At 56.7% G+C, this 11,621-nt stretch overlaps 2 protein-coding genes across 5 annotated transcripts; one reads left to right on the top strand and one right to left on the bottom strand.

Annotated features, from left to right (window-relative positions):
• The first annotated feature begins 604 nt into the window (after positions 1 to 604).
• On the top strand, positions 605 to 3,004 carry RPL29 (ribosomal protein L29). Its single transcript, XM_014792715.2, has 4 exons — positions 605 to 744; positions 1,143 to 1,187; positions 1,465 to 1,529; positions 2,532 to 3,004. The coding sequence occupies exons 2-4, from the start codon at positions 1,151 to 1,153 to the stop codon at positions 2,889 to 2,891; spliced, it is 462 nt and encodes a 153-aa protein (XP_014648201.1). The 5' UTR covers positions 605 to 744; positions 1,143 to 1,150; the 3' UTR covers positions 2,892 to 3,004.
• Positions 2,929 to 10,378, bottom strand: ACY1 (aminoacylase 1). 4 transcript variants are annotated; one of them, XM_087431120.1, is made up of 15 exons: positions 10,087 to 10,378; positions 9,579 to 9,690; positions 8,785 to 8,849; positions 8,591 to 8,695; positions 8,149 to 8,243; positions 7,778 to 7,854; positions 7,611 to 7,700; positions 7,454 to 7,510; positions 7,034 to 7,107; positions 6,899 to 6,948; positions 6,632 to 6,776; positions 6,461 to 6,529; positions 5,759 to 5,838; positions 5,561 to 5,621; positions 2,929 to 4,119 (listed from the first exon to the last, which is right to left on the bottom strand). In XM_087431120.1, exons 2-15 carry the CDS (start codon positions 9,670 to 9,672, stop codon positions 4,072 to 4,074), a joined length of 1,110 nt encoding a protein of 369 aa, XP_087287246.1. In that variant the 5' UTR covers positions 9,673 to 9,690; positions 10,087 to 10,378; the 3' UTR covers positions 2,929 to 4,071. The 4 variants fall into 4 exon arrangements, with proteins under 4 accessions (XP_087287246.1, XP_014648156.1, XP_087287247.1 ...); XM_014792670.2 differs by lacking the exon at positions 2,929 to 4,119 and adding an exon at positions 5,013 to 5,477 and having other exon boundaries at positions 10,087 to 10,377; XM_087431121.1 differs by lacking the exons at positions 2,929 to 4,119; positions 6,632 to 6,776; positions 6,899 to 6,948 and adding an exon at positions 5,013 to 5,477.
• Positions 10,379 to 11,621: the final 1,243 nt, after the last annotated feature.

Here is an 11,621-nt window from a genome sequence, read left to right as displayed (position 1 = left end):
CAGAGAGTTGTTAGGCAGCAACGCTTACTCATGTTTAATGTCTAATTGGCATATCACATTTAATGCAACTAAAAAGAAAAATCTGGATCACTGGTCCCCTCAAAGCAAAGCAACAAAACCTCTGTCCCTCCCCCAATCTTCTCCATTTCTGTAACAGCACCGCCATTCACCCAGATGTTCAAGCCAAAAACACACAGGCTACCCTGGCCTCCTTCCTCTCTCTCATCTTCCGCATCCCAAGTTCAGTTTACTCTCCTTCCTTATCCACTCCTCTCCATCCCCGCTGCCCCCTCAGGTCCAGGCGCCATCACTCTCCACGGTGTTCTGCACCAGCCTCCTCATAGCTCTCCCTCCTCCTCTGCCCTGCACAGTCCATTCTCCATGCAGTAGCTGGGAGCTCGTTTTAGGAACACAAATCTTCTGTCACTCCCTGCCTAACATGCATCCCTGAAAGACTCCCCTCGCCTTCCGGACCCTTAATGAGACCTGGACTCCAAGAGGCTAGCCCAGGAGGAATAGTAGAAGGGAGACGGATGGGTAAAACCTGAAGGGGGCGGGGCCAGGCTTGTTGCACTTCCTTCCGGTCTGGCTTGTGCCCTCTCTGGCTTCGGAACCTTTCTTCCCGGCGCTGGGGGAAGCTTTTCCAGTAGTACCTTCCGGCCTCGACGACCCTATTCCCCGTGCTGCAGCGCGGCTTTCCCCTTCTTTTTCCGGCCCGAGGCGCTTCGGGAGCTGCGGGCTTCAGTGAGTGCTGGCTGCGCGGTATCCAAAGCCATCCGCGACTCCCGGACGGCGGCGGGGCGCAAGCGTCGGGGAGGACAGGGAGACCGGCTGCGTGGTTGTGGGGAGCGGAGGCCGCGGGGCAGGGGTGGTGCTCCTGGGTTCTCAAGGAGTGGATGGGAAGGGGAGAACGCGGATTTGGGGGAGAGCGCAACCTTGCGGCGGGGGCGGTTGGTATCGCGGCACCATCCTGAGTTTGGGAGGCGGGGGCTGGCGTCGGTTCGTGCACAGTGAGTCGAGGCGGGTGGAGGCCAGAGATGCAAGGCATCTGATCTGCAGCCTCATTCTGGCTGTGGCGTCAAGTCCTTCCATATCAGGGCGGCAGAGGTAGGCCCGGCCCTAATCTCCCCCTTGTCCTCCAGGTGCAGACATGGCCAAGTCCAAGAACCACACCACGCACAACCAGTGTAAGTTCCCCTGGCCCAGCCTCCGTCTCACGCCCAGCCCCTACCAAGGATTAGAGATACCGAGGCTGAGTTTGTTTTCAGCCAGTTTTACCTTTGGGGTTAGAGGTTTAGAAGCCAGGGGTCCACTTGAGATACCCACGGTGCTTTGCATTCAGTGATAAGGGGTTTCCCGGATCTCAGGAAGACCTACTCTGGGAAGTAAGCGTTCGCCCAGGCTTGCCAGCAGTGATGTTGGGAGGAAATCTTTTTTTCGTCTCATTCCTATTCTTCCCCACAGCGCGAAAATGGCACAGAAACGGCATCAAGAAACCTCGATCACAAAGATACGAATCTCTTAAGGGGGTGAGTGTGTGCACTGAATCACCTAGAAGTGTGTCTTTTGGCTCCAGTTGCATAGTCGCGGCCTTTCGTGTAGCGTTTTCTGGCTTCGGCATCTGCCTGAGCACCGTTATTAACTGTGCTTGTCTTTCTGGGACTTAAAGCTGCCAGACCCACAATAAAGCTTTACTTGGCCTTTCCCAGCCCAGGATGTAACCCCCTGGTCAGGTGTAACCTGCCTGCGGAGGGCAGCTTGTTTGATCATCTGTCTCCATTCCTCACCCAGAGCACTTCAAGGGAAGGAATGGCCTTGTCTGTATGTCCCGGTAACTTGTGAGCCTTCCACTCCACATGGACCAGCCATATGACCTTGATCTGATCCAGTGCTGGGCTTGGGGGACACCTTCCCTTTCTGTGCCAGGGAGTTCTAAGGATTCACTGAGAAGGCTGAGGGGTCAGAGCTGAACTGAGCCCTCTCCCCAGTTTGCTCCTCCCCTATACCCTTGGTACCTGATCGGAGGAGTGAATCATTAAATCGTTAAGCCTCGGTTTCCCCATCCTAGTCTCTTATTCTACCTTATTTGCTGTGAAACTGTTGTACCAGGCTTGGTATTTAACTGACACCTTTCTTTAAGGGGAGATTGGGGTGGCCCTGGGGGTTTCAGAAGAAACACAGCTGAAGTCCTGCAACCCTGACAGGCAGGGCAGCCTTCATTTGTTCTTGCCTTCTGCACTCGCATTTGAGCTTTCCTGGGCTCTGGGTGTGTAGCTCTGAAAATGTGGTCTGTGGCATTAGCAGTGTGGAGTGTTGGCTTTTGGGGTCGTGGTACATGTTTCTCTGCCCATAGTTTCTAAAGGTTGTATTTTTCAGCGTTTAAGGTTGACTTGATGCTGTCTAAGCCCCTAGTAGGCCTTGGCTGGAGCCCAAAACTCTTCTGGGTACTACTGTGGAGAGGGGCACCAGGGGTGACTTGGGGGCCCCCACATGCTGCACTAATAGCTGCCTGTACCTTTCTTGCCTTCCAGGTGGACCCCAAGTTCCTGAGGAACATGCGCTTTGCCAAGAAGCACAACAAGAAGGGCCTGAAGAAGATGCAGGCCAATAATGCCAAGGCCATGAGTGCACATGCCGAGGCTATCAAGGCTCTTGTAAAGCCCAAGGAAGTCAAGCCCAAGATCCCAAAGAGTGGCAGCCGCAAGCTCAACCGACTTACCTACATCGCTCACCCCAAGCTCGGGAAACGTGCTCGTGCCCGCATCGCCAAGGGTCTCAGGCTCTGCCGGCCAAAAGCCAAGGCCAAGGCTCAAACCAAGGCCCAGGCTGTGGCTGCAACTGCGGCTCAGGCTCCCAAAGGTGCCCAGGCCCCCACGAAGGCTCCAGAGTAGAGGCCTTTGTCTGCCAGTGTGAGGACGGAAGGATTGGTGTGACCCCTGGGCTGCTCTCTGCATGGGGCTGGTAGTCCTCCTGTGCGATTTGTACAAATAAACCTGAGGCAGGATCTATCAGTCAGTCTGTGATCCCAGGGCTGGGACCAGGGTTCAGGTGGAGTTGGTACCTCCATTTTGTGTGGGAGAAGAGTTCAGCCTTCTCTGGATGGTAGGGTGTGGGTGGGAGTCAGGGGAAATAGGGCCCTGGGGTGCAAGAAGGGGACCTGGTAAATGAGAAATGGTTGGGGGCCCTAGAGAAGCTGGGGCACATAACTTGCTTGACTGGGTAGGCTGCTGAGGAAAGAAATCCCAAACATCCTTGTTAGGTCTTGAAGCTTACCCAGAGGAAAGGGGAGGGACCCTGCTGGAGAATTCTGCACTCTGGCCTGAGGTGTTCCAGACTTGGGCTATTCCTTGTGTACTTGGCCAGCATCCGCTGCTCTGAGTTGTGCTGGTCCCCCAAGTGCTAGGGACCTTGGGAGGCAGGGCACTGGTGGCTCTGCCTCACTGGCACGACTGGGCTGGGCTCTGCTGTGCCCCCTGGATCGGCTGTTTCACCTGCAGTCTTAGTCCTCAGAAGAGCCCGTGAAGCATGTAGTGCAGTGGGAACAGGCGTTTGTGGAGGCTTTCTATAGAAGACGCCAGGTGGAGCACTGTTCCTGGTTACACTTAATCCTCAAAACCAGCCTTTTGGTACAAGTGGTCCTGTAATTTGTGGTCCAACCTTGGGTACTTGGGAGGCTCAAAAAGGGTTAATATTAATTATGCTGGGGCAACAGGTGCAACCCCTGGTCACCCTACCTCTCAAGTAGGTATTACTAGTATCTTTTGTTTCACAGGTGAGGAAACTTGCTCAAGATCACGGAGCTAGGAAGAGATGGAGGTAGCATTGGAACCCAGGTAGTCCATGCAGGGCCCCAGGAAGTTTTAATTTGCCCAGCTAGGGCTGGGCTGTTAGCTTTTGACTGTCATCCTAGCATCCTCTGTGGGTGGCCAACTGCCCCTCACCTGGAGGTGTCAGATAGGAGGTGGGGTCTTGAACGGGAACAGGAGCAGGTTTTGTGTCCTGAAGGTAGCTTGGCTTAGCCAGAAGTCACCAGGTCAGATAGCTTCCAAAGTGAGGCCTGTGCTCTAGGCCCTAGGACAGGGGCATGAAGACTCCTTTTCCCAGTTGTCCTGCTCCAGTCTGAAGGGGGAGAGGAGACCTCAGGTCAGGGGCTTCAACTAGGCTTTCTTAGGGTCACAGCCAGCTTGCTGGCCTCGGCCTCCAGCTTCCACACGGAGCCTGCCTTGTGTGTAGGAAGCACAAGTCCCCAGTTCTTGAGCCTCACATCTTGACTCTGTTACCTCCAAGCTGTGTAGTCTTGGGTAAGCTCTTGTAGCAGAGCTTCTAGAGTGGAGCTCAGTGAAACCTGCATCAGAGGGCTGCTATGAGGGTTCAAGGCAGCTGAAACTGGCCAAAGTCCTGGCTCCTTGTTAGAACTCCAGGAACAGGGGTTGTGACTACCAAGACTAAGCCTGCAGGCCACAGAATCAGGCTCTGGACTTGCCTTCTGGCCACAACTAGGAACTTCAGAAGCCAGCCCTCCCTATCTCCCAGCCCCATGCTGTTGGAGGTGAGAACAGGACAAGAGATCAGTTAGAGCAGTAGGCTCAGGTCTTGGGGCTGTGGCTGACTCTCAGCACTGCCTGGGGCTGTAGCAAGGCCAACAGACTGAAGCCCAGCTTATGGGCCACTCTGCACACACTGACCCGTGATTCCTGCTAGGGTGCTGCGGACCCTCAGACGAACTGACCTGGTTTACCAGTGCTCCTGCCCTTCTACGACTCGTGCTCCCAACACCCCCTTCCTGTCAGCCCGAGGCGTTGACAGATGCTAGCAGTCATGCCTTGCCAGCTGCCCCTCTGCCTGCCCCACATCTGGCAAGGGCTCAGCCAGCCTCTGGTTGTGGTCCTGTCAGGATCCTGAGTGTGCTCCCAGAAAGCCAGTTGTGGTTCCCTGAGATCTATTGTCTTGGTGTCCCCCTCAATGGGAATGGTATCCCCGACCTCACAAGTCAGATATCAGTATGGCGGCCATTGAGAGCAGGAACTATGGCTTCTTGTTGCTGGGTATAGACATGACTGGGTAGTACAGGATGGGTGGGCTGTGTCAAGGGGCACAGAGCAGCATGGGGTGGGAGGAAGTACTCAGAGCCAGGCTGCTTTTCCTTATCTGTGAAATGGGGACAGTAACAGCCTGTCCCCAGGGAAATGAGAGAATCCCTGCTCCACGAACATCCTTGCTGTTAGTACTTCATAAGCGGCCCCTGTCCACACACAGATTTTATTGTTGGGCAGGGGGGAAGCTCAAGGGGTAGAGGTTGGGCAACATGGGGGTCAGCTGTCACTGGGCAGGGCAGGCACGCTGGCCAGGGCAGGCAGCAGCCGTGTGTATATGTCAACCCCACGGAGGAACACAGCCTCATGCAGCCGTTCATCATGATCGTGCGGCAGCCTGGGTGTGCAGTTCATGGGTGAGAAGCCCAGAGCTGGGACCCCCACCTGCAGAGGGCAAGGAGGAGCCGTTAGGGGGAAGGCCAGTGTCTAGGCCCACCCCACTGCCCACGCTACTGCAAGCGGCTCACCTTGCGGAGATAGCGGCTGTCAGTGGCAGCAGGGAAGATCTCTGGCTCCAGAGTGAGGTTCCTGCAGAGGAAAGAGCCTGATGAAAGGGGAGGCGGAGAGGGGAGAGGGCAAGGGAAGGATTGAAGGGGCAAAGGAAGGTGGAAGGGAGGTGGGGGAAGAAGAGGGAAGGGGGAGAGGAGGCAGGCCAGTGCACTTACATGTCCTTGAAGACTCCACTAAATGCTGCCCACCAGGGGTCTGAGTCATCAGTAGATGTCACTCGGGGCTCCGTGAACTTCTAGGGGGAGGAGAAGGATGGTAGGATCAAGACAGGGCCTGGCCAGCTGGCCCTATTCATAGGGTGGGCTGTGCCTGGCACAGGCCCAGCTCCTACCTCCACCCCAGACATCCATCTGGCCAGTCCAGCCACAGGCCCTCTTTCAGTCTCTCAAAGCTGTAAGTGGGACCTTCCCCTGCCCTCCATCTACTTAGTTCCTGCCCATCCTTCAGATCTAGCCTGTGTCCCTTCCTCAAGATGGGTCTCCCAGACCTCTCAGACTGGTCAAATACTCCAATTACAGGTTCTCAGAGTACAAGGTCCCACCCTTCCTGGACCACATGTGTGCATACTTATATAAAAGTAATATTATAGTGTAAATATTTATGTCTATTCCCCCCTTCATGCTGTAAGGACTATGAGGGCAAGAACTGTCGAATTTAACTCCCTACAGTACTCCCCAGCACCCAACATGGCCTCCACAGCTAATGCTTGTTGGTGAATAAAATGTGTCTTTTGTAGCTATAGAAATGCCCAGACATATGCAGGCACACTACACACACACTCCTACAGTGATACACACTTGGCAAGCACAGTCTCCCCAGCTCCCACAACTCCCCCATCATAGGTCCCCAGTTGATACCTGAACAAACTCGAAGGTGACCCCCTCTCCAGCTGCCTGGCACCAGCTCTGCAGCTGCTCCTCAAAAGCCTATGAGAAGGGAGATGAGCTGACCTCTCAGGTTCTCCCTAAGCCTCTAGGATAGGACTGATAACCCGAGCTCCCTCCTCCAAACCCAGGTGGAGGTGGCACCTTCAGGTCCACATCCGGTGCTAGGCGGATGTCAAAGCTGGCGCTCAGAGTGGCAGGTACCACATTAATTGCCACGCCACCCTCTAGCTTAGTCAGGTTCACGGTGGTCACAGCCCCCAGCTTCAGGTGGGGGTTTGATTGCAGCCTGCAATGGGGGGCAGGAGCAGAGGCAGCAAGGGGGAACACCAGATAAAAAAAGGTGGCTCAGCTTCCCTCCTCTCTTGCACAGCCTCCTAGACCCTCGCCCCCTTTCCCAGGCTGCCTCACCTCTGCCTCTCCTTCTCCCGGAAAGCCAGGATGGAGCTCACAACCTTGTGCTAGGAAAGTGTGAGGTTAGATGTGAGAGTGGCCTCAGCATAGAGCCTCAGGAACTCCCAAAACCCCTCCCCGTGTGCCACGCACCAGCTTCTCTGCTGCTGTGTCCTCGGTGAAGAGTGAGGCATGGCCTGGCTTCCCAGTGCTCGTGACCCGCACCCCTGGGAGATGCAGGGGGGAGGGAGTGTCTTCAGCATGGGAGGAGCTGGAAATGCAATCAGCTCTGGAGTGGGCCCGCATCTTCCCCTCATTCCAAGCTCCTCTGGCAGGGTTCTGTCCCCCTCAAAGGGTTACCAGTGTAGAGCTGGTTTCTGCCCAACAGTTAGGGCCTACCCTCAGAAGCTCAGGAAGGAGAAGCTCAGGTAGGAAGAGGCTGGGAGGTAAAGGCCCTGGGTTCAAGGCCTACTCAGGCCCCAAGTTGCTGTGTGACCCTTGGCAGGTCCCTGCCTCTTCTGGGCCTAGTCTCCTATCTGCACAGTGACCCCCTCCCTTGCTGCCCATACTCACACCAGATGCTCCGCTCACTATAATAGACAGTGAAGGCATCAGTGGGGTTGGCCAAGCCTGAAGAGGGAAAGGGGGTTCAGAGGGTGGAGCAGCCCAGCCTCCACTAGCAGTCTCCCTACTCCATGCTGGCCGCTCAGCAGCCTGCCACCCTGCTCACCCTCATCCAGGGCAAAGCCAGCCCTTAGGGCCTGGAATTCAGGCCGCTGCACGAACAGTTCCATGCCTCCATGACCTCCAATCTCCTCATCTGTGAAAGCAGCAGGAATGTGAGATGAAAGGGCCTCCCCTCCAACACACCCTCCCCCCTCCCTGAGCCACTCCTACCTGGCACAAAGGTCATGTGGATTGTTCTGGGGAAATGGTGGCCCTCAACCTTTAGTCTCCTCACAGCCTCCAGGTACCTAAGGGGCAGTGAGAGGGTGTAAGCCAGGTGCTAGGGGAGCCACCAGATGCTTGGGCAGGCAGGCTAGAGCCCTGGACCCTGGCCCTGCTCTGCCACAGCCTGGCAGGGGACTCTGGAAAGTCCCTGTCCCTCAGTCTCCCCATCATGCAATAGTCACAGCAGGAATTTCTGCCCAAGGTAAGGGGTTAAGATGTTCGTTGGCCTTGAGGTTCTCGAATCACACCCCAGGTCCTGGGTCAATCCAATGGGCCAGTGGGGACACTGTGCAGGACTGGGAATGGAGGACACTCACTGGATGCTGACACACTTCATGTCCTGGGCACCCCGGGCATAGATGTACCCTTCAGCATCCTTGAAGGCCTCAAAGGGGTCGTGACTCCAATGTTCCTGGGAGCAGAAATGGGAAGAGCGACCCAAGCCCCAAATTTAGTCATTAATCCACTCTGGTCAACTGTGGCCCTGCTCTAGGAGCCCACTGTAAGGTTGGGTGACAGGTGGGATGGTGAAGGGGACAGAAGAGGGCAGCTGATTGCCATCCCTCATCTCTGCCTCCCACCCCCACCCCCACCCTGGACATGGAATGGCTGCTGGACAAAGGCTGCTTGAATGGAGTAATGCCATGTGATGCTGAGAGTCACGACCAGGACCAGCACTGTGGGTTCCCTGAGGTTGATTAGAAGTCTGCATTATCTTTGTCCCCAAGGGCTGCACCACTCCCCAACCACCACACACACCTTGAAGACAGGCACCACATCTGTGTGGGAATTGAGCAAGAGGGAGGAGAGTCTGGGGTTGGTGCCTGGCCAGGTCAGCACAGTCACCACACGGCCAGGTGCCACCTGGAAAGGGTCAGGAAGGGGGTAGTTGGCACAGGGTGGGGAGGTGTCCCAGGCCCACCTCCCCTCCCTATGCAGGGCCCCAGGCTCACCTCCACTTTCTGACAGCCCAGGCCCAGCTGGTGGGCTCTCTCCTCAAGGAAGGCCACCACAGCCCCTGGGAGCACAGAGAATCTTGGGGCTGTTTCTACCTACCCACGCCTTCCACTGGCCCAGGCAGAGCTGGAGGGTACATCCAGAGAGAGGAACAGACCCCGAAATGGGCTGCTGCCTCCTCAACAAAATTCCACATCCCTCAGAGACACCTGCATTTCTGTCTCCAAGGACAATGATATTTTTGGCTAATCAATGACCCTTTGTGGAAGGCCAGGTGGGAAGTCCAGGATTAGAAGCAGGTGTCATTGTTATTTTCCTTAAAGACGGGAAAACTATGGTGGTAGAGACATGAGATTCACCCAACCTCTCCCAGCTGGTAAATCACAGAGCACGGACTTAGATCCATGTATACAATTCCCAGCCACCAAGCTTGATTCCCTAAGGGCTGTGACCTTTGTCCACCCTCAGTAGGCTTCTGGGAGAGTCTTCTTCCCTTGTGGCTGCCCCAGTCTTCCCTCCCCCACCCCAAGCCCTGGGGAGTGAGGTGTTGTTGCTTAAATAGCTGCCAGGAGTAACTTTTGGAGAAGCACAGCCTCTGGGGAAATGGTTCCTCCAGAGCCGGGAGGGGCTGCTGAGCAGTCTGTTGACCTGGGGAATGGCTAGAGGGGATGGGACGCCATTTCGGGCAGCAGAGTGGGGCTCGGCTGGATGACATGGATTGGAGCCTGTTTAGAGCACAGTCCCCGCGCCTGTAGCCCCACCGCAGGCCCTGGAACTGCCGCATTCTCACCATAGTCGGGCTCGGGGTGGACGGTGCGGATGCGCAGGTACTGGCGGAAGAGCGTCACGGATGGGTGCTCGCCCTCGGGACCCTTGCTGGCCATGGCGCTGCTCGTGGTGAGCTGCGGGCAAAGCGAGTGGCTGCCTACCCGTCCCAGCTGCTGAGGCCTGGTGGACTTTATCTGCACACAGCCCCTCCCCAGGGCGGGCGGTTCCCCGTACGTCCCACAGGGAGGACGCCCTGTTTCGGAGCCTCCAGTTACAGAGCCCTGTTCGGTTTCGGGCGCTGTGCTTATTAATTCCCAAAAAGGGCCCCAAGAAGTTTCTGCCTCTGAATGCCTACTTTACAGAGGGGAAAGCTGAAGCTCAGAGAGGTTCAAGGACAGCTAGAGAATAGCTGTGCCAGGTTTAAACCCAGACATTGACTCCCCGCACTCTCCTCAAAAAAATTGTCCCAGTTGCCCGGATTTCATGCCAGGGAGCCCCAGATCTCTCCACCCTTCTACAGAGCCCCGCACCTCGCTCTCTGCTGGTCTTGGGCCCGCACTCGCCTCTCAGCGCCCGCCCGGAACTGGAGCCGGGACTCAGGGTCCTGAGAAGTCGCAGGCTCAGGACCGCCCCGGTCCGCCCACCACGTGGCCAGACCCGAATCGCAGGGCGGGACCGAAGACTGCGAATAAAGGCCGTCCCAGTCTCTACGGCCGCGTTGGTGCGGGCGTCTCCACACGTCCCTGGGTCCAGCCTCCGCCTGGTAATCTGAGGCTGGGAAACCGAATCCTGCCCCCGGGCAGCTGCCTCCGCCGCCAGTTCCCGTGGCGGACGCCGAGCTCCCGGCTGGCCCTGCCCCCGCAGGCCCCGTCCCGCCCAGCAGGACACGCCCCCCAGGCTCCGCCCCTGGACCTAGGCGGAGAGCTCCGGATGCTCCCGCCCCCAGAGGGCTCCATCTCCTACAACCTCTGGGCTGGGTCTGGACGAGAGGAGGGCAGACACTGACCCGAAAAGTCGCGGCCGCCTCGTTGGGGCCCCTTTGCTCTCAGGGTACAGCAGTGCAAAGTCCTGCCAGAGCTAGCACCTGCCTGCCCCCCTACCCCCTGCCGTGAGTCTCCTACTTCTCGCCTTTGCAAAATGCCTCAGCAAGTCAGGGAGGTCCTGCCTGTCTGCCTCGGCCCCTGCATGGAGAGGTTATTGGTTCATATCTGTCCTGCCAGACTGTGAGCTCCAGGAGGCTGGTCCAGGAACCTGCAGGATTCTGTCCCTGGCAGGGCACAGAGCTGATGCCCGGAGAGCGTGCCAGGAATGAAGGATAAATGGACACACGGGCGCCTGTGAGACCGAGTGTGTGATCATGTGAACGTGCCACTGTGTGGGCAAATCTAAGAGTGTATGTCAGTGGGTATGACCGTGTGACAATGACACAGGAACAGTGACACAGTGGGTATGACAATATGAGTGTGAGATGGTGGTTGGTTGTGACAGCACCTGTGTGACAGAGGATGTCACAGCGAGAGGATGTAATCACCATGCTGTGAGACAGTGTGAGAGGTGGGGAAACAGCACAAAAGCATACAGGTGGCACACTCTTGGCTGACCCTGTGACAGGCTCCCTGGCTCTTCCGCAGCCACGAGAGAGGGAGTTATCGATAAAGGGAGGTGCCCCACTGGTCACGCACAGGCTGCACACAGTTGTAGCTGCCCACATTGTTGTAGTTGTAGTTCCAGCTGCCTTTTATCTCTCAGCCAGTTCCTCCCTCCGCTCCAGAGGCTGTCAGCTTGGGGAGGGGCAGGGGTTGAAGACTTCAACCTCTGGGCCCAGAGGAGGCAAGCCGGGAGGGTAGGGGTCAATCCCAGCCCTCCTGGGGTTTAAGTTTGGGCTGCTGACCCACACACACACAGGGGCAAGCAAGCTTGGTGGTTCACCAACAATACTGTGTTAATTGTTAAACCATATTCCACTCCACCTCTACACATCCTGCTCCCTTTGGCCATAGGTCCTGCATTCCTGACTTAGCTCAGCTGCCAGACCCTCAGCTTCCCACCCATCCCAGTGGTCATG

This window comes from Ceratotherium simum, chromosome 5, assembly GCF_057802395.1.
Source record: "Ceratotherium simum simum isolate JZ-2026a chromosome 5, ASM5780239v1, whole genome shotgun sequence".
NCBI lineage: Eukaryota > Metazoa > Chordata > Mammalia > Perissodactyla > Rhinocerotidae > Ceratotherium > Ceratotherium simum.
This window is presented reverse-complemented; position numbering and strand designations above follow the sequence as displayed.

Bases quoted from the DNA above. Each gene is read 5' to 3' on its own strand.
- RPL29 (XM_014792715.2), top strand. From the start codon at position 1,151: ATGGCCAAGTCCAAGAACCACACCACGCACAACCAGT. The intron at 1,188-1,464 runs GTAAGTTCCCCT...TCTTCCCCACAG, and splicing joins CCACACCACGCACAACCAGT to CGCGAAAATGGCACAGAAAC. The intron at 1,530-2,531 runs GTGAGTGTGTGC...CTTGCCTTCCAG, and splicing joins GATACGAATCTCTTAAGGGG to GTGGACCCCAAGTTCCTGAG.
- ACY1 (XM_014792670.2), bottom strand. From the start codon at position 9,672: ATGGCCAGCAAGGGTCCCGAGGGCGAGCACCCATCCGTGACGCTCTTC. The intron at 7,855-8,148 runs GTGAGTGTCCTC...ACTGCCCCTTAG, and splicing joins ATGAAGTGTGTCAGCATCCA to GTACCTGGAGGCTGTGAGGA. The intron at 6,530-6,631 runs GTGCCACCTCCA...CCCTTCTCATAG, and splicing joins CACCGGATGTGGACCTGAAG to GCTTTTGAGGAGCAGCTGCA.